The sequence below is a fragment of the Embiotoca jacksoni genome, unplaced genomic scaffold, assembly GCF_022577435.1.
Source record: "Embiotoca jacksoni isolate LCO1_2020_lvr unplaced genomic scaffold, fEmbJac1.0.p SCAF_20, whole genome shotgun sequence".
Taxonomy (NCBI): domain Eukaryota; kingdom Metazoa; phylum Chordata; class Actinopteri; family Embiotocidae; genus Embiotoca; species Embiotoca jacksoni.
This window is the reverse complement of record NW_027185341.1, coordinates 2105550-2126724: the sequence shown is the minus strand read 5'-3', so window position 1 is coordinate 2126724 and position 21175 is coordinate 2105550. Positions and strand designations below refer to the sequence as shown.

The 21175-nt window shown below is 41.4% G+C and overlaps 1 protein-coding gene across 2 annotated transcripts in view; it reads right to left on the bottom strand.

Moving 5' to 3' along the window:
* Positions 1 to 20681, bottom strand: part of atrnl1b (attractin-like 1b) — a 64679-nt gene extending 43998 nt beyond the window's left edge. The window contains exons 1-17 of one of the 2 annotated variants that reach the window (XM_069155560.1): positions 20431 to 20681; positions 16894 to 16977; positions 16219 to 16332; positions 15617 to 15745; positions 15089 to 15297; positions 13693 to 13867; positions 12754 to 12841; positions 11961 to 12222; positions 10535 to 10718; positions 10254 to 10408; positions 9799 to 9883; positions 8414 to 8628; positions 8120 to 8238; positions 7713 to 7845; positions 6043 to 6230; positions 4635 to 4848; positions 4347 to 4538 (exon numbers count right to left, since the gene is read on the bottom strand). In XM_069155560.1, coding sequence (XP_069011661.1) covers positions 4347 to 4538; positions 4635 to 4848; positions 6043 to 6230; positions 7713 to 7845; positions 8120 to 8238; positions 8414 to 8628; positions 9799 to 9883; positions 10254 to 10408; positions 10535 to 10718; positions 11961 to 12222; positions 12754 to 12841; positions 13693 to 13867; positions 15089 to 15297; positions 15617 to 15745; positions 16219 to 16332; positions 16894 to 16977; positions 20431 to 20681 — 2797 coding nt within the window. The remainder of the gene's footprint in view (positions 1 to 4346; positions 4539 to 4634; positions 4849 to 6042; positions 6231 to 7712; positions 7846 to 8119; positions 8239 to 8413; positions 8629 to 9798; positions 9884 to 10253; positions 10409 to 10534; positions 10719 to 11960; positions 12223 to 12753; positions 12842 to 13692; positions 13868 to 15088; positions 15298 to 15616; positions 15746 to 16218; positions 16333 to 16893; positions 16978 to 20430) is intronic. The other variant, XM_069155561.1, reaches the window with a different exon arrangement.
* Positions 20682 to 21175: the final 494 nt, after the last annotated feature.

Below are 21175 nucleotides of genomic sequence, written 5' to 3'. Positions count from 1 at the left end.
AATGGACTTTGCATTTCATGAGAGAAGTTGAAGTTGATGCAGAGGGTTTTGGGAGCCAGCCCCTACGAGCCCTCAGTGATATTGCACTTCAAGGCACTTCTGAATTAGCCTGGCATTACCAGACCCAAGTTCACTGTGTGTATATATTGGTCTGGGCACGCTCCATGTTAGGATCGTTTCCAGTCGAGGACCTCAGATTCATTTTCACTTCTTCTTGATTCCAAAAGAGTCCAACTCTGCACTTCCGACGTTGTTTGTATTCATTCATCAGCTATTATTTGTCCATTCCTTTTCAATTTAGCATACATTTACCGGAGTAATCACATAGACAGTGGCATAACAAACTCGGCAGCAGCAAAGGTTGCAGCAAACAAAAACTCTGACGGATTTTGCTTTCATGATTTTACCCTTCTCACCACACAACTTTATTCTTTTCTAAGCTTTTACAGAAGCTGCAGATTAAGGAACATGAATGCGTCTTAGACTAAAACACAAACTGGTTATCTGGTGAGGTGTCAGGAAAGCAGATAAGAGGATCAGAAACAAGTGTGGAGCATTAAACAGCTGATGAGGAGTCGGTGGAAGGGCACCGAATAAGAGAAGAAATGTGTCAGACTACCAGGACAGAAAGTTTGTGACTTGAGAAAAAGTTCCACAAAAGGATTAAATGTAACGTGTGAAATGGCACCACGGCCTAAATTCAAAAACCCAAGTGAACCATTGTGTTTTGTCGGCTGAGGGCCGAATCACTAAATTGCTTGACAAGTTTCAGCACCACCACTTGCCTGCCAGACAAGACGCATGAGCGGAGAAAATTCCACTGCTATTTTAAGGAGACAAACACTGAGTGCTTTTACCTCAGTTTATGTCAAACAAATCTTCAGCTATTCTGCTAATGGATGTGAAACCATGACAACACAAGAGCAATCAGCACAAAGTAAGGCCATTTAAGTTTGTTTTGACGACAGGACGTAAGTGCTGAATTTCTCAGGAAAGTACCGCTATAAGAAAAGAAGCAGCTGGATGAAGACTTTTTGTCTTGCCACAAACACAAAAGCATGTTGAGATAGAAAAATCTGCCATAAAAACAAAAATCCACATCTTTCACTTGATTTTTTTTTTTTTTTTTTTGACAGATAAATCAATATGTATGAACAACTAAATCTGAGGGCTGGAGGTGTTACATAAATTGGATGGTGATTACGACCGTGTCTGTACAGAGAAAACAAGCAGTGTTTTCATCAGCTGAGTGAATACAAGCTCTGCTCCTGGCTCAGGTTCGCTCAACAACACGGATGGAAGCCTTCAAGTGAATGGAGAAATGTAAATAACTTCAAATATGTTGTCAGGTTCGTGCTCAGTCACAAATTACAACTTCTGGAAGATCAAATACGGTTTGCCGTTTCAAGTCTCCCGGGGATACATTGACGTGAAGGTGTGTCTGCTGGCTGTTTACAGCTTTGTCAGAGACTAAAGATCTTTGATCAAAATGACAACATTACTACTTCAGGATTTGGTTTTGCGTACGTGAGAGCAGTGTGAAGAGCTTTGTGAATTGAAAGATGACAAATGTTGCATTTAATCAACAGGTTTCCCAGCGAGTACGTAGACTTTAACATCTTCAGGTGAAGCTTTAATGTTTTTGCTCTCACCTGAATGCTTTCGTTATCTTCACAAATTATGTCTTTTGTATTATTCTTTTTGCACATGGATGGAGTCGAACCAGAGCCTCTTAACTATGATGGAATCTAGAAAGAAGTCTGACTGATATTTGACTTTTGGGGCTGATGATGATATTAGGAGGTAAAGATATTCCAATGTCAATATGTTGACTGAAATATTGTTATTAAACACTTGTGACAAAGGTATATAATGGAGGAAGAATATTTTACACGTACATTTTATTGTTCAAAATTACATCAGTGAATTGAAACAGTAAACTCCACTGGGAATATAATAATTATAATTATAAAAATGTCCCCACCATCTTTTTCTGCGTTTTCATATCGGACAACATATTTGCTGATATTGCTATATAAGTGTAACTAATAAATCATATTCAATTAACCTGCTGATTATTTTCTAAATCAATTAATTCTGGTATCAAATATTCAACAGAAATCAGTACATGGTTCGCTTTATTGCCTAGAAAACAACTGAAACAAATATTCAGTTTACAGAATATCCATCAATCTGTTTTAATTGGCTGATTGTTTCAGCTCCTCTCATCAACTGTGCACCACCTGAAACTGAGGAGTTGGTAGAAGGAGCACGCTGCACAGCCCTGACCTGAAATAAGGAACTAAATCAAAGACTAAGGAAAACACTGTGGGGTAAAAGAGAAAGTCAACTTGACCTTGCATGTTTAAAATTTCTGTCTGAACTAAACACAGGTGGAGGGGGTTTGCTTTTTCAGGCCGATTATGATGAAACAGACAGAAGGTGTGTTCATGGCAGAGTTGACCATCCGTTTCGTTTGCTTGTTTGATCTGAAAAGATATGGCTTCGTAGAAAGTGAAAAGACACGTGGGGTGATCAATTTGAAGGCTTTGAGTATGGAGTTCATCCCCACAGCAGAGCAAGGAACGACTGACAACAACAGTACCAGTAACTAAAAAAAAAGAAAAAGTACTTTTCCAAGCTCAGATCTGCAAAATCAGCCTTCTGAGAGCAGCAGATAAAAAAAAAGCCCTTTCAAAGCACCCAGCAGGCACTGACGCTACCGCTTATTTTTTTCTAGGTTTGTGCTTTTAAATGAATTTATGCAGTGAACTCAGCCTAAAGCATCCTTCTACGGTACATGCACTAAAAATAAGGAAGGAAGAACTAAAGTAGGTGAGAAAATTCAAGACTTAAACTGCAAACTGAGAGTGAATATAAAAGAGCAAACAGAAAGAGAGGAAAATACAGAGAGCCTTTGTGAGACAACCTTCTCTGTCCTTCCTGTCAAGAGGAACTTATTCCTCAAGACAAACATCCACAGTGAACAGAAACATATCTGCGTTACCCGACACTAGCACACAAATTAATTTGAGACAGCACTCTTGGGCTCCCAAAATTTGTTACTTTTACAATCTGACACAACCGTGGGCATAATTCATACATCACGCAGCACAACAGCATCAACATGAGCTGCTGCACCGACCTTCAGGTGCAGCAGGTCTCCAATCAACTTACTGCTGTGCAGAGAAAATGTTCTTTTTACTTTTCTATTACTTGCAGGATCCTTTGTGGACACGATCATCAGGCGAACAACAATAGAATCGCGTTTATCTGTCCGATCATGTGATTAAATTATTTTTCGCTGCTTCATTTTTTATTTTATTTTTAAGGTCACCCCTCATCAGTTTTTTGCAGATGTTTACTGACTTGTACTTTTACCTTCTGAAATGATTTGATTTGTATGACCAAACTTAACAGGAGGGCTGCACAATTAAGTCGTATTAAAAACACAATCTCAATTCATGCCTCTGTGTGATCTCATTTCTAAATGACAAGAATCTTGCCACATTTGTATTCAGGACATCAGCTCCATAAAAAAAAAAAAAACTAAAAAAAACGCTCCTACTTTCTCCCTCAAATGACAACAGGGCATTACACCACGTGATGCACAGCAGCAGAAATTCACAGTGAGGAAAGTAAAGCCAGTGAGAGCGAGTGAGACACCAGCAAAGAGGAAACGCACAGAAAAATACTTGTTGAAAGGTTGCTTCAATAGAGAAGACAAGAGACTGAAGTTGATGGCTTTTATGTTCAGTGTAAACTGCTGCATTTAAACGAAAAACAAGCGTGTTCAGTTCCGTTTTAGTGTTTTTAAGTGTGTCATTTTCCAGCACATTTCATGGTCACTTGTATTGAGGACAGCAAACTATATAACTGGAGTAGTTTTACTGTCAGTATTTCAACAACACAAACATTCACATTTACATTACTATATGTACGGGCATTCCCACTTCGCCCTCTTCTCATTCACAGAGAGTTATTTGCCGTTTCTGTTCCTTGATGCGAGACGCTTTAAAACTACTTAAAGCCGGCTAATGGTAAAGAGCTCATCTATAGATCGGTCAACAGGGAAATCTAACAGTTGGTGCCAGATTATATGCAAAAGTAATTGGCCATTACAAACCAAAAACAGCTTCCAAAGCCAATCACAGGAAACCAATACGATTTCCCTCTGACACAAACACCTTCCATTTGAAGCCGTTTTCTTCCCTTAACCTCTTCTCTGATGAATATTGACTGCTTACAGAGGCCAATCTGGGAAAGCTTATTGTCCGCCACCTTAATGCCAGACTGCAGACTTCAAAGAAGGCTCATCTAGGTTAAGTTGAGTAAAAGACACTTACCAACACAATCTGCAGTCTGCCACTCCAGACACTGGCCGTAGGGGAAAGAGATGACGTAGGCGGTTGAGTCGACGCAGCGCTGTGCACTGCCGCACCACATGCACTCCATGGCCTGGCTCGTACAGTTGGCACAGTTGGTGTGCAGCGAGCAAGGCTTCTTACAAGATGGTCGGGCGCTCTGATTGGGGTTTCCTGGACAAAATAGGCCGACAGAAGAGAAGGACATCAAGGACCTTTCCAAACAGATCAAATCTTTAGGTGCTTGCGTGCACGTCATGTGTCTCTCACCAGTAGCTTTCTCACAGATGAGGCCATGGGCAGTCGCAGTGCAGGGATTGGCCTTCAGGCCCCACACCTGAGGCTCCTCCAGGTAGGCACAGAAACCAGAGTCGCTGGGCTCACCGGGCAGCCAGCGCAGGCTGCTGTTGGTGAAGGGAGACATGTCCTCCCAACCCCAGTATGACACATTGATCTTCCTCAGGCCCACCCAGGGAGACAGCTGCTGTTGGAAAACACGGCAAAAGGCTAAACACGACTGAAAAGCTCCTCAAAGTGTCAGATAAAATTCCATAGGCAAGCCTCCCTTTCTGCTCCATCGTGCTATTTAAAAAATAAATGGCTGCTTCATTTACACCTGGGAACCAAAGATGCCATTAAAAGTTGACTGAAAATAATTTCACAGATATGATTACTTATTTGCCTTCAGGATTCAGCTTTTAATGTGATGGGAAAATGATGTGGAATGGCACGTCAAGGCTGTTTGGAGCAAACAGCCGGGTTTCAACCCAGCAGACTGACAGCAAATGATATTCTAATGAATACAGCAGACATGACCGAAATAAATTCATCAGCAGACTCCACGATTTTCAGTAAGATGGATATGTAGCTGTGAGAGAAGAAAAGGTGTATATCAACATTTCAATTAAAGATGAAGAGGCTTGAATTATACTGTTACTACTATTTGTATTTTTTTCTACAAACAAATCCTCATTTATGATTTGTATTTTGCAAATTGTTCTCGGTTCTATTGTTAGGCAGACTTAACATCTTCAGTTGCAGCATATCAGTGAAACTGGATCGTTGTTTCTGCTCAAAAATATTCAAATATGTCCCACATAAAGGCAAACAAAAGAAAAACTACAAGCAAACCAGACTTAGCAGTCAAGGTCTCAGATACTATACATGCCTCCGATTGTTCCTACAGGGAGTCATGTGGCACTCGTTTCCTACATATAGCACACAGAAGAAACTATCTGTGTTTCAAAAGGATAAAACAACTGAAAACAAGGCAAAACAAAACCGAGTGAAAAGCGATCACTGTGATTCATCGGGTGCAGTATTTCAGAAACAAAAGTATCTATAAAATATACAATTTGGAGCACAGCCTGGTGGGAAACAATTTGATGAGAAACGGTTGAAAGGCCAGAATCAAGAAAGCTAAAACGATGGCTGCAATCAGACAAAACAGAAGTGATCAGGAGGAAATCATCTCAGTTATTGACAGGCAGATAACCATTCCTTGTTCTTTTTTTGTCAGCTAAACGTCAAGTTGTAAGCTGCATATCCAATAATGGAAAATATTTCTGAATGAATTTCATATGTAATACTGCAGACATGCGCCGCACCAGCAACAATGTGCAGTCCCTACCCTCCAACTGAACACGTTTGTTACTTCTGTTTACGTCTTTCTGTTTACCTTGTCTTCTTGCTGAAGCTTCTTAAGCTCCTCGAGCACAAAGTCCACCTGTTTGGAGGTGGTGAGCGAGGCAATGTTGCCATTGAGGTTTTTGCAGTAGTGCTGGGCGTTGTCGTAGCTCTCACGGCTGGAGTTGATCCTCAGGCAGGCCTCCCCCACCTGGCTCCAACCCTCGCTGCACTGCTGGGCTGGAGGGGGGAGAAAGAAAGAGAGAGAGAGAGAGAGAGAGAGAGAGTAAGGCGAGAGGGTGATGACACTGGGCCATGATATATGGTACAGAAAGCATTACGTAATTGTTTAAACAGCAAACGTACTTGTGCTCATACGAGTGCCTATAAGCATGCTGGTCTTATAATAAGTTGTGGTATTTTGCATTATTGGTGAATTGCTATCAAAAAAAGCTGCACTTCAGTCAGTTGGGCAGTGTTTAACGTTCATTTTAATTACAATAGCAGAATATATTTGCGTCTATCAATCTGCTAAATATGCAGAGGAGCAGGTCTGTTTCCTCTGCAGAGAAGCGTTCCTCCGTACTTGGCAAACGTGCCATTATAATAGCAATCTGCCAACGTGTAAGAGCACCTGGTTTTTAAAATGAAAGAGAGATGACACTGATTAGTTTCTTTCATGTTACACCCACATGCTCTAAATGCCCTTGCGCCATGCGCTTTAGACCGAGCACTTTGATTGGTAGAGGAGAGCCCCAAATCATTAACTGACAACATTGGTTAAATGCTGCTCAACAGGGGGCCGTACCGGCAGTGGAAAAGGCAAAGAACATAGCAACAAACCACAGGGAACTACAGAGTTAGGGCTTCATGTTTGTGTGTGTGGACGTCACTGATTCTGCACGGGTGTGTTTTGCACCCATTTCCATTAAATGTGTGCATTGTGTGCGTGCGTGCGATCAGCAACTACCTTTCAGGCATCAGAAATCCACACACACACACACACACACACACACAAACATTATTTACAGCTTCCACTGCACTCCCCTTTGGCGACAAGGCTTCACGAACTAAAAATTATGGATAAAGTGACAGCCCTATTTCTTCAGATTAAGCCAGCGTCGACAACAACAACAACAGCAACGGGGCGGATGGGAGGTGGTCGGCGAGAGGTACGCTAAATAATCTGACAGAACTGATAAGCAACATCAGGATGACATCTTGAAAATACATTTCTAGAAAATACCTCACGCAGAGTTTAAACCATACAAAACAGTGGAAAAAAGACAGAAAGACACAAAAACAAAAAAACATCACTTGGTGAGTCGTCCTTAACATCTACTAAAATTACTAAAAGATTTTAATCACAGGTTGTTGTTTTTTTAACTTGATCAAATAAGCCAAACCCGGACAGTAAACGTCACTGCATATCTGTTTAAATATTCTCTTCGGGTCTAAATGTCGGTGTTTCGTTTTTTTTCATTACAGATCAATGATATGGGTATTCACAATCGTAAGTGTCAAACATACAGGAAGAAAGAAAGAAAGAAAAAATAGTAAATTCATCTCTGGTTTCCCCACAATCGCCACACCCTTGACTGGAACATCCTAAAAACCCAACTCTCCTGTCATGTACGAGTAAGAATCACAATCCAAAGTCTTCAAAAGGATGGCGTGTTCGTGTGTGCAGAGATGTGCTCGATGGTTCAGGGTCCAGCTTACCAGGTAAAGCGTGGCACTGGGAGTGATTCTGGTCCCACTGACAGTTGAGATTCAGCGAGCAGCTCTTGCAGTTGGCAAGCTTTGCACACACCTGCTCATTCCGCACTGGACACTCGGTGAAGAGCTTCACGTTCTGCAGCAGAAAAGAAAAGAGAGCGATGAAAAGAGAAGCTTTAATTTGAAGACCGATCAGGATGTTTGACATTTGCTTGTTTAATCCAAAGTAAAAAGCCCAATCAGTACTCTCACTTGTTAAATAATTATACATTTTTGCAAAAGATTATCACACTGATATCGTAAAACAAAATAATTCGGAGAAAAAAAAGTGTATACAGCTTTGTGTGCATGTGTCCAGGAGCTAAGCAGGAGACTAGAAGTGCTCTGGCGCCCCCTGTTAGATCACTTACAGAGGTACAGTTGCTAAAGGCAGAGATGCACTTCTTGTCATCACACCACTGGCACCCGTTGGTGTTTGCTGTACAGCTGCCACAGTCGGAGAACCTGTAGCACCACTCGTCCACTGTGACTACAAAGAGATAAGGAGAAGGACAAACAGTGCAAGAATGAGTGTGTGACTGTGTATGGTCCAAATACATGCAATAGTATGAGGCACAGGACAGAAAACACGTGCTGAATCAACCAGAAATTAAAGCTCTGACAAGTATGCAAGAAGACTTGTAAGTTTTGGATGTTTTCCCCACCGGCTTTCGAGGGGCAGAATGAGGCAGGGGTAAGGCTGCCGTTGACCACGCTGGGTTCCCAGGGGACACAGCGGCCTCTGCTCCAGATGCAGCGGACCCCTGGTCCGGCATTCACGCACCCCTCCTCTGCCGAGAAGGCCTGGCAGCTGGGAGGTCGGTAAACAAGCACGTCGTTGAGCAGCACGCTGGAGAAGCCCCCAAACACGTACATGGACCTGAGGAAGAAAGAAAACACAGACATATTGCAAAAGATAAACAAGATAAACACGCTTCTTAATGGTTTTTAGCAGGTTAAAAGAGCGGCAAAGCCGCAACGTAGTAATAATAATGTCATGCGGGGACCGTGTTTTGAAAAGCAAGCCATCAGTCCCACCAGGAAATCATGATCTTGAGATCACAATGACGAATGCAAATTTAAACAATCTCTGTAATATTTGTGGGAATTTGCAATTCTTCAAAATTCATGCAAAACACATTCAATAGAAGCTCTGTTGAAGGCAATATGGCACAAAGTAAGCCTTTCCAAACAAAACAAAACAAAACAAAACAAAACAAGATGTCAGAGTGGAAACTGCAAAACAGGAGGTGACAAGGTTAAAGGGAAGTATGTTCTAATAACGAGAATTAGGTGACCGATCGTGACACTTCATTTTTGTGCATATATATTGTGTTAAATTAATGTTACTAAAAACAACCAAAACATTTAAAGCACTTATATTCTGAATGTATAGTGTGTATTGTATACCGCAGTCACAGTCTGTGTGTTTTGTGAAGCTACGTGCCTTTTTGACTCGTTTGTAACTCTGTGCTCACGGCAAGAAAATAAAAGAACTGAGAACTCAAATATTTCCAGCTATTTCTGTGACATACATAATGCTTATTATCATAGGAAGTGATTGCGTATAACTCTTTCTTGATGAGACTGCATAAATTGCATTGCAATTTTTGAGAAAAGTCACTGCAAAAGTTAAGCACTGTTAATCTTCAAGTTTCAACTCCTGGAGGAACTAATTTGTTGAAATTACAACATCTTTTTATTTCTGTTATTGCTTTGATACTCATGAATATTTTTCATCATTTCTATTTCTAATTTATGATCAAATATTGCCTTCCCCCTGCAATAATTACTAATTGACCAAGTCCTGTCTAACTACACATGAACCAGTGCCGAGAACAGTGTTGCTTTTGCTGTAATGTTCTACATTTAACTCAACACACTTCCTGAAACATGACTTGCGGTCACATTTTATTTGATGGTTCTGAACATCAACGGGGCAGAAGGGACATTATTAGATTAAACCCAACAAGCCTGAGGTTTCAAAGCAGATTTCACCATCTGTCCACTGTGATTAAGTCTGAGTGAAGATTCCAGGAAACAGACTCACCCATTGCTAACCACAGCAGAGTGACCGAAGCGGTTGACATCTCTGTGCAGGTCAGGCTTTGGCAAGAGCCTCCACTCATCACAGGCTGCGGAAAAGAGGATGCCATATATGCAAGTTATTCAACTGATCTAAATGGACTTTTCAACTTCGTCTGTTGGGAATAAATATGAATATAAAAACTGATCAAAAAAGAATGAAGGAAAAAACAAAGTATTACATGTTAGTTTTTTCAAATGCATGTATCTAATATTGGTGAAAGACCCTCCAGAAATGTTATTCAATTATAGCCCACAAAATCTCATTAATAACCCATCTGTCATGACCTCCAAAACATTTTTAAAAATTAAACTATACACAAGTAGGAAGACATTTCAACCTCATTTAAAAACAGTTACAAGAATCATGTATAAATGGGTCAAAGTAAGAACATTATTCAACACCAATATGAGTCATACCAATGTCATAGGCGAGGAAGTCAGCAGAGAAACATTTGGCCCCGGTGCTGAGTGACGTATCATTGTGTGTGTTGCCGCCAAAGAAGAGCAGAGCGCCACTGAGGAGCACAGCTGAATGCAAGTACCGTGGAAAGCCGCTTTCCCTCAGAATGAACCTGGAACACATGCATGACAAGTGTGTCAAGGACAACTGGAACAAGACAGCGTGTAACACAAAGTGTCATGCACAGTCTGGAATGCATAATGAATACTGAGAGCCGCACATGAACGTGTTGATTTACCATGTCCGCGTGTTAGCGTCGTATCGGTAGAGGTCATCGACGAGGCCGTATTTGTTGGCAGGCAGAGCTTTATAGCCGCCGTGAACGTAGATGCTGCCACTGGCGCTGTCATATGTGCTGCTGTGGCCGTAACCTCCCTGGGGAATGGCGCCTTTTGTCTCAGGCACCAACCATGTGTTGGATCCTAACAGGAAAAACACACCAAGAAATATCTCCTTCAAATCCAAAAATCCATTTTCATCCCACTCAGCGACTGGAATCAAAACCTTTTCATCCTGATCTTTTGGAGACAGCCCGGCTCTTCACCCTAAAAATCTTTGATATTTCCTAAACAAACTGTCACTGATGGTTAACACTGTAGTGTTGTTTGCACTTTAGACAATTTCTAGGTTTGGGTTTTCAATTTTCAACATTGTTACACCTAAGTGACAACAGAACAGTAGGTTACGATCAAGTGGAAACCCAACCGCCTGGTTTGTAAACTGCAGTTTTGAAGCATCTTGTTTTTTTGGAGCGAGAAGTGACCATATTTGGACGAGCTGTGGTGGATCTGCAAGGAGCCTGAGAACAATATGCCTGCCCACCTACACCAGAAACGTGACTGCACCGCAGGCATGTCAATCAAATCGGACACGCCCCCAAACTTACCTCTCAGTAATGCCCAATATCTGATTAATTATGAAATTATTTTCCGAAGACCATCCGAACACCAATTAGAAAGAGTGAATTTAGTTAAAGACACCATAATGACTTGTGGAAAATAATCTATTGATTTTGTATTTCACGAGAGAAGTTGGCCATTTTTGAATGGAAGTTTATAACAGCAAGTGGTTTTGGGGAGTCCGCCTCTAGTGGCCATCGGTGGTACTGCACCTTGAGGAACCTCACACTGGCTTCACTTTTCAGATCCGGAGACTGTCTCCATTACTATATACAGTTCATCCAAAAATCCATTCGTAAAATATGGTAGTTTTAGATTCACTTCAAGTTTTCTGACAGGTTTTCAGTTATCTTAAAGAATGATGATCGGTTATCACCCATTTGGAACCAAAAACATACTCAGTTTGCCTGCTGACATTAGAACTAGTGCAGGCTCTTATGAGGAGAATATGATTGCAAATTAAAGCTGCCTAGAATATCTCTTGGTATGTACAAAAACTGACAGGTAGTGGTGCTCATCAAACATTTGCTGAGCCTGAAATTATTCATTTGTAGAATCATTTCCAATCGAGACAGATCTGAATAATTCATTCTATATTCGTGTTACTTATTTCATTACTACTTCTATTAATGATGAAAATCAACAAACTGTGAGTCAACTGAAGTTCCAAGTAGACACAATGTGATGGGGAGGAAAGTTTTAAGGAGCTGATAAGAGGTAGATAAACAAAATGTCAAAGTGTCTGCTCGAACAGCTGTGACTCACTCAGGTTGTACTCCTGGACGTTGCTGATGTAGCTGTAGATGGGGGAGTAGCCGAAGATGACCAGCATGATGGTCTCTCCGCTGTCCAGCAGGACGCAGTGAGCCGAGTGTCCCTCCACAGCGTAAATCTGAGCTTGGGCCGGCGGGCCGACCACGGGGGTTCTCCGCTGCCACGTCCGACTGGGTAAGTTGAACACCCACAGCTCGTCTGTCACGTTTCCCCACCCGGCCTCTAGTTTCCCACCAAACATATAGATATCATCCTGAGCAGAGGAGGCGAGATTTGATTTAGTATGTTACAGAACTCAAATTTGCAGAAAAGCTGATGCACACTGTGAAACCGCAGACATTGTTTTAAAAAAAAAAGCAAAAAAAACATGAAATATAAAATGTGTCTTTCAAACGTGCCTGTGTTTGGTTGTAATTCCTTCCATCTACTCAGTTTATTGCGCCACATAGCACAAAGCTTGCTCATCTTAAAGAGGGTGATAAGTTAGACTTCCATCATAACACTATCCTTTTTCTCATCGTTATGGAGGTATTGTCACGTAAAACATAAAAGACCCCCTTGGCTCTTTGTTTGAAATATATCACAACATTTAGTTATGAAAAGAGGACACGTGTTCACAATTGAAACAAGCACGTTCCCTATGATGGTGTCAGTTTCTGTTTTTTGTGACAACATTTCATTCCTTTTGCAGTCCATCCAATTCTCTCGCCCTCCCGGCACAAGTTTAGGTTTTCTAAGTTCCTTCTGCACCCAGATGAGTTGAAGCGCATCTGTTTGTGTTTACCTGGTAGGCAGCAAGTGAGTGGCCGTATCTTGGCACAGGGCCGCTACTGATGGGAACGGTGTTCCAGATGCCACTCTCCAGGTTGTAGCTGCAGAGGAAAGCAACACAATATTACACTTTAACTACACCGCTAACACAGCATACGAGTGCCTGCAGAACGTATCGACTACCTACGCAGTAAAAAAAAACAAAGCACACATTTAGTTTGTACCTCTGTCATGTAAAATAAATAGATGTTTACCTCGCGGTCTGCTGATTTAATCAAGCCAAACAAAAGGTAGCAGTTGTTTTTATGCCAAAGGCACCACTTCAGTCTGACAGCTACAAAAAGGGCTTTTGTTCAGGTAGACGTTTTTCGCACGGATAAATTCGTGTTTGGAGCCATCTCGCAATAAAACAACAACACCTGGTCACATCATGCTAACGCATTAGTAATTTTAAAAAGATGCTTTTGAAACATCAGGAATCACAGCACCGAGCGATGAACAGACACTGAGCAGATGGAGAGAGGTTGTCAGAGCAGCACAGACTAAAACTGTTTCATTTGAAACGATGACACAGGACATGAGTCAGCACAGGAGTCAGTTCTGCATTTTATCTGCAGATCCATTCAAGTACATTCAAAATGCATTCTCAAATTCGCTTGCTTGCAAGGTTTTGACAGAGAGGAAGAGGTAGTCTTGACTCTGGGTTGGGTTTTCTCGAGGGACAGATGGAATTCTGAGAAGCTCCCACTTTTTATACCTTTAGTCATTCCCTTGGCGACCATCACTGTGTGTGAGTCTCCATTGCAATTTTTGGTCATTGACAGTAACACTAGTTTCTCTTCTCTTCCCACTGTGTGTTTGACTGAGGCTGTGGCTCAGCCAACAACACACACACACACTTGTTATTTATTAAACTGTGAGCAGTCCTTTTGCTCGAGGAAAAGAGGCTTACTTGAGAATCATCTGGAAGGAGCTGTAGTTGAAGGTGTATCCGCCCACCACCCACATGACCTTTTCCTGCACCACGGCCTTATGGGAAGCTCTGGCGAGTGATGTGCCAAAGGGCTTGACGCTTGGTAGGACCCAGAAGGACTCAGTCGACGGTACAGTCAGAGAACAGTCCGGGCCTGCGGGGACGTACAAGACAGGAAGTGAGGAATAAAGTTGTTCGCGTCAAAATCTCAAAAATAAACTTGATTAAAAATCTCTTTTATTTTAAGGCAACAAACCGTATACATTTGATGATTTGTCTTTTTTCACGTTGCAACTTTTCAGCAGCCATCCGACAAAAACTTTCATCATTACTCACTGAAACTGAAGCAAACATGCCGCCCTCAAACCAAGAAACCAAACCGTAACATGGGCACTCCTTAAGTGAACATGACAGGCAGGGAAGTGTGAATATGTTAAACTGCGTGAACGGAGGCCGTGCTGAAAAAGCGCATGCCTCCGCTAATGATTCTGTCAAGTCTCATCACGCAAAAGCATTCGGTTCCCTCCAGCTGGAGGCCCATAATAACATACTGTCACCGGGCTTATCGACGTCTTACCAATCAGCGTTACCGTAGGATTTGACACAACACAGCTGCTCACGCTTCTCTGCTAACAAGTTGGTCATTACATCTACGTACCTAATCACCAAAGTAATCATGGAAGGAGAGGCAGCATTTCCACTACTTGTGAGTGAAAACGTGCAGCGCATGCATTCATCAATCGGTGTTTTTAGTGTGGGAAACAGGGAAAGATGGTGAACTGCGAGTTGAGGGATACTTCTATAAATTCGTATTCTTCATGTGTTGAAAAAAGCTATTACTAAAAAAAAATGTCAGTGTAAATGTTATTATGTACAGATTAGTAAATACATTTACAATTCCTAACCAATCCAAGAACTAAATACCATCAAGGGCTTTTTTTTCTTACTCACCGACTGAGGCAGTGGGAGACCAACGTCCTGCGTTCTGAGGTAAAATTCCTGTTTTTGTCAAGGATGTCTGGTGGCTTTGAAGAGCGACATTACGGCTTCAGTTACCTCATGGGAAAGGACTATCTGTCTGCAAGGTATATCCGTGACCCAATCACCACATACTTCACTTCACTGTCACCGTAGTTCCTACTGTGCTGTGAAAGTACCCACCCTGACGTAGAAGCTAAAACAACTAAGATGGTTCTCAGTTCTTGTGGTGCACGCACACAAAAAAAAAAAAGAGAGAAAAAAAAAAAAAGGGGGATACTTTCTCCGACAGTTCTTAGATCTATGAAAAAGTTCCTTCAGTCCAAACAGTTGAGCTACTCTAAATGCCCTAAACGTTTCTAAGTGTCTGCAGGATCTGGACAGAGCTCCCTCCTACCTTGCCAGCTGTCATTGCAGACACACAGCTTCTCCCCGGTGAGGTCGCAATATCCGTGGTCGGGGCTGCCGCAGTTGTTCCTGCAGTAGGGGATGTCACAGGCCTCTCCTTTCCAGTACTTGTCACATTCACAGTACACTCTGCTGGCGGCGGAGTTTCCTGGGGTGCACTTCCCGTGGCCGGAGCAGTTATTGGGACAAGAGTTGATCCTGGAAAGAAACACGGGAAGGTTTCATTGAGAACACTCACGTGGTAGACGTTACTGCGGACTGAGGATGATTAGCGAGTGTTATTCAGCATTTAGAAAAGGTGAGAGGGATAAAAAAAAAAAAATAAAAAAAAAAAAGTTGATAATACACGAGAAGCATTTTCGCAGGTCAATGGTCATTAACAGGGATTGTCGGTGTAGAATTTATTCAGACAGAAAAGCACTTACACTTTATGGTGCATACACCACACAAAAAAATGTAAACATGTTATGTTTTGCGTCCAGTTTGTGCCCATATATAACCTCAAGACAGCACTTACGAGTAAAATATTTCAAATCCCGTCAAGTTGTATGCAGCATCGCTGAAAAAGTGTAATAGTGCGTAGCCTGAAGTTGTCTCGACCTCAGGAACCGTCTCATTACCTCGAATCTCTGGCACGATGAGACCACTGTGGAGAATTCAGAAAATGTTTGACATCAATTTGTTGAAACTCACACCAAGAGACAACAACAAAACCCATTACTCTTTGCTGAATCAGAACGTCTAAATGTTACTATAAATGATAATAAAATATTTTAAAAAGTCCATGACTTAATAATAAAAAATACTGTACATGTATCTTAAAAAGTTTCGAAAAAAAACAACAGGTTTTTTCAGTTTTATAATCAATACGTGTGCAATGCCATTAAAATGTCAGAACTCCTGATGCACATTAGTGTTTCCAGTCACAAAAACAAATCTTTATTCTGATAAAGCTACTGATTTTCATCATTTCATTATATTTGTTTGTAATAACAGAAACTGACTTCAGATTTGTGTCACTATTCTTACAACTACATACAATGTGACATACTCTAAAACATCAGGGCGTTGTGGACCTTGCTCAGATAAAAGCTGATCTTTTCCTTTGGAGTTTCTCACCTGAAAACAGCAACCAGAGGAGCGTATACGGAGTCTCCATCATAGACGTACATGTGGTCCCAACTACATTCTGTGGCAAAGTGGTTGAATCTTAACCGAAGAACCGCATTTGGGCTGCAGGGAAGAAGAAACAACGAAATGATGGATTACTTTTTCGCAGATTATCGGCTGACAAGCAAGCCAAATTTAAAGTGCAGGTTTTGATAGCGCTCGTGAAGGTTCCATTTTTATTTTAGTCAAATTGCACTCCGGGTGAACTGAAGCATTCTTCATTTGCAAAATGCGTCAGGATCCCAGAGTGACAGGCTGCTCTCTGTTTATTACCGTCCTCGTAATAAAATAAAGTTTCCAAACAGCCGGCGCTGTCCTCACGGTGACTGTGGTTGCCATAGCAACTAAAGGTATCATCAGGTAAAGGGATTCATCCTTCCTCTGAATGATGCTGATGAAAATGCAGCAGTAGAACACAGCTCGATACGCACACATACTGAACCTTCAAACTGCCAGACCCAACTTTACATTGCCTTGTGCACGCAAAGGAAAAGAAGGACACTTCCTTCAACAGAGATGCTGATCAGCTTGATTCAACTGCAATAATCAGTTTACATTGCATAATTCAATTTGTCTGTGCGCGCTCCGCATCAGTAGAACATGCTGATTCACATAAGTACTTACTAGCCCTCAATGAGCCAGGTGCACTTTGTTTTGTACTTGTAGTTGATTGGACCATCGGTGAGGTATCCTGAGGGTTCCGTCAACCTGGAAGAGCACAAAATCAAAACAGTCAGCACCATCACTATCAGGTAGAACGTCGAAATTCAGCTGACTAAAATACATTTAGAAACTAAGCAATAATTCAAATGGCAGCGTTCATCAATTTTATCTGATCTTCATTTTGATCTAATCTCAACATTGCTCACAGTGTAATCAGACCGTTGTCTACTCGAGCTAAAAGCCTTTCTCTTTTTGGAAGGGAGTTATGAAAAGATCGATTCAAGTTTAAACCACAAACGTAGATGAGACGATAGCATCTGGAAATCATCTGTTTTGCACTGGTTCTCCACAGACAGTGCATCTTTTCTGGCAGAGAAGATGCTGTAAACAAAGCAGGTGATTGTCCTCTTGACATCTGAAATCCTTTTATCAAAGATAATATTTAATAAAAAAAAAAAAAGAAAAGAAAAGAAGAAGGCATCTTTGAAAAGTCAGCTAATATCAAAAAGTTAGTGGGGATTATGCGCTACTGCCCAAATGATATTGGATTTTTAAGGTCGCACTGAGATGAATGTTTGGGAGTCTTACTTCTAATGATAAAAAAGGCCTGTAAAATTATAGACTAAATGATAGGAAAAAAAAAATCGCTTAAGAACACTGTCAGTGGGAACAGACATGAAGTTGTAACAACACAAATGTTTTGTGCATCCTAAACTGTTTTTAGAAGAGTATCTGATGGATACCCTAAAGATCTTCTTCTTATGTTTTTTTAATGAGCAGACATGTTGTCCTGGAACAAAATCTCCCATAAATGTTGACCGAGGTATCGAACTACAGCGTCACAGTGCAATCAGTTCCAAAGATTTGAGATAAGAAGCAGAGAAACTGGCAGTCAGCTCAGTCAGTCCTGGCAAACCAAAAGATTCAATCAGCTGTCTCCTGAAAAGCTTCCGCTACCCCCAAACAAAGTATTCTCCACAGTGTGTCCAGTGACAGATGCCTTTTTGAATGGTTATTCATCACTGGCCCTTATCACAAGAAATTAGAGTCGAACGTTTCCCACCCAGACCTCAAAGTATCGTCTGGACACAGTCGGGCCTTTTGTGTTTGGCAAAAGAGTGTCCCTTATTATCTGGATTTCAGAGCAGAGACAAAAACTTGAATCCATAAAATGAGCATCTGTCAAAGTTGACAGCATCCAGGCTCACATGACACCAAGAGACTGCAGCTCTGCTTCTTTTAATTCTGATTATGGAGACATCACCTTCACACCAGGCTCTTACAGGTGGTCTGAGTAACACAGGAACAACACTGTGTTCCCTTCATGAGTCCCTCGTAATTGTTTTCGCTGCACATGACATAAGATTACTTTCGACTCAAGAGGATTTCAAAGGAACGTGTGTTGTAATTTCAGAAAAATAAAATAAGATTCAGTTCTGGCGTAGAGCGAAAAACACTTATAGAAGCAGCCATTGGGAAACAGATTGCTACAAGTGTAGTCGCATTTCATGAATGAGGCAAACACTTAAAATATAAACACCCGGCAGTAGCAGGGAACTGACAATGAGTTAGGACTGTGAAGATATCCGTAAATCATGAATTTTTCATGTTGCACTTTGGACTTTCCAGGGAAACACTATCCTGCTCAACAGCCTCTCCTTCAGCGTACCAAGACTCTGCGTCTTCTTGCTACAGTATAACACACCACAAACAAGACGTTAATTCGTAATGCAGGTTTATATTTTCTAGGTAGGAGTTCACGGTTGTTGCGTCTGGGGAACACTGTGATAATACATCTTCTACTAACCAAGGTGCATGTTTTTATTCCACTGATGACAGAGATCCTAAGAGATGCAGTCTCATTCCTCATCACATTCAGTCGCTTGTCTGCTGGTGATGAGATTTTTTTTCCCTGACAACATGCCTGATGACAACCCATACCAAACCTCAGACACATCAGGAGCAATGGAAATGACTGTGATCGAGGTATTCCTGTACCCCTCAGGCAGACAGTTTGACTATTTATTCCTTTGTTACTTTGCTATTCCATCCCTGCCTTTTGTTTCTGAACTCGCTGCACCTATGAATACCCGTGTTGATCAACAGATATATAATTTCATTTGAGGAACAACAGGTTGTATCACCACACAGGTGGAAGGGCTTATGTAAAATCTAATCTGATTACAGGTGTTTCCTAAAAGCCAGTGTGGGGCTCCTTCCTCTCACCAAACCACAAGGAATTCATTTGTTTCAGGGATTTTATCTGGGATCAATGCAAACACAGGAGGATCTCAGTCAATATGACAGTGATTGGAAGAGTCTTGCTTGTCTGATCTATGCTCTCACTTGCTGATTGGACTGAACAAGGCAACAGCACTTGTTCATTTATTCTTCAATTTCTTGTCTTGTTGGGCAGAGAATTATTAAACTAAATAAAACAGTACATCAGGTGAAGAGCGCGATCATGAGGCTTGTGATGATACTGGCATAAACATCTGTCAGGTACTACGAGGTGCTTTTCAATTTGTTGAAGTCACCCAACACCAGCTCATTTCAGCTTTTTTTTGTCTTTTTTGATACTACTTCTTAAAGTTTTGGATTGTCGAGCAACACCTTCATTTTTGGGAAAGAGTCCTTGTAACAATTTTATGACCTTTAAAGACCAGCTGATTAGTCAAAGACATAATCACCAGACATTTTGCTATTGATGCTACACTCAAAATGATGATCCAATTTCAAGTCTTCTGTGAACGAAGCTGTACCTTTGGGCTTTCTACAAAATCCTTTTCAAGCATGACATTAAAGCAAACAAATTATAAAAGAGAAAAGGCCTCCAACTGTAGCTCAACAGGTCTGTCGAGGCTGCCTGACTTATACACAAACAGGGCTGCAAATAACAATTATCTGGATCGTCGTTTAATTTGCTGATTTAATTTTCGATCAATAGATCAGCTGTATGGTCTTTTAAGTGTTTGACAATAATGAAATATGTGATTAATATGCTCAAGGTCCAGCCTAAAATTTATTGTTTTGTTCTGACCAACAGCCCACAATAAAAAATAAAAAAAAAGATGTTCATTTTATTTTCACGAGGGACTAAAAGAAGCAGAAAACATTCATGTTTAAGAGCTGGAATAAGATCATTTTTAATATTTCTTTATAACCACGAATCGATTGGCAATTAATTTTCTTTCGAGTTATTGCAGCTGCGATTACAAATATTGTTTGGGTATGAGCAACAATCACAACAAACACAAACGTGTTTGTCTTTTGTCAGAAACACATTGCTCACAGGTGTGTTTGCAGAGTGCCAAGTGATCCTGACTTTGACACCGGCCGGTTAAAAGGAAAACGACAGCCAAACCGGGTCAAACTGGATCCTGACGTACTTCAAGACGACTATGACCAATTTAGAGGACGTGCAGAAGAATTCAGTGCCACTGCAAGTATTCTGTTGTAGAGCCACAAGATTATTATTTTATTTTTTTTTGGACTTACTTGAACCTCCCCTGGCAGTGCTGGCAGTGGTCTCCAACCCATCCTCGGTCACAGACGCACGACCCGTTGATGCATTTTCCAGAGAGGCAATCCTTGTCACACGGTTTCGCCGGAGAGGCGTGAGTGAACAGCACAAAGTAGAACAAAACATAGACCGCCAAGTATCTGTTGATGCCCCGCAGATCGCTGTGGGTGGCTAATTTGGGTCCAAAAAGAAAGACTGCAGTCTCACATCCCCCCCCAGGATCCATGTTTTCCTCCAGGTCGACCGAGTCGGGTAAAAGACACCGGGGGGGGAGGGCCTTGAGGTCTACTTTCGGTGGGAAGGGGGGAGCCTCGGCTATTTAGGATGTTTCGATTATAACAAAGAAGTCCTGCATGTTCGTTGAGCGTTGTGCATACTCAAATTCAGACTTGGCTAAGCCTGCTTGGAAAGCTTTTAGGGGAAAAAAAAAAAAAAAAATGGCTAAGAAATTGCAATGTTAGCTTGTAAAAAAAAAAAAAAAAAAAAAAAAAAAGCTGCTTGGTTAACCGCATGCATAGATCCGGAGTGGGAGGAATTCCCTTCACCCGACCTCTTGTTGGAAGAAGCTCCCTAAAAACATCGATTAAAAGCCGGTGGAGCAGCTGACTCGTTGAATATTTACAACAAGCTAATGCATAACTTTGTTTAGCCCCCGTGTAGCTTTTTTTTTTTATTTGCAGCTTTTTTTTTTTTTTTTTGGGCCGGCTGCTGCTCGGTAAC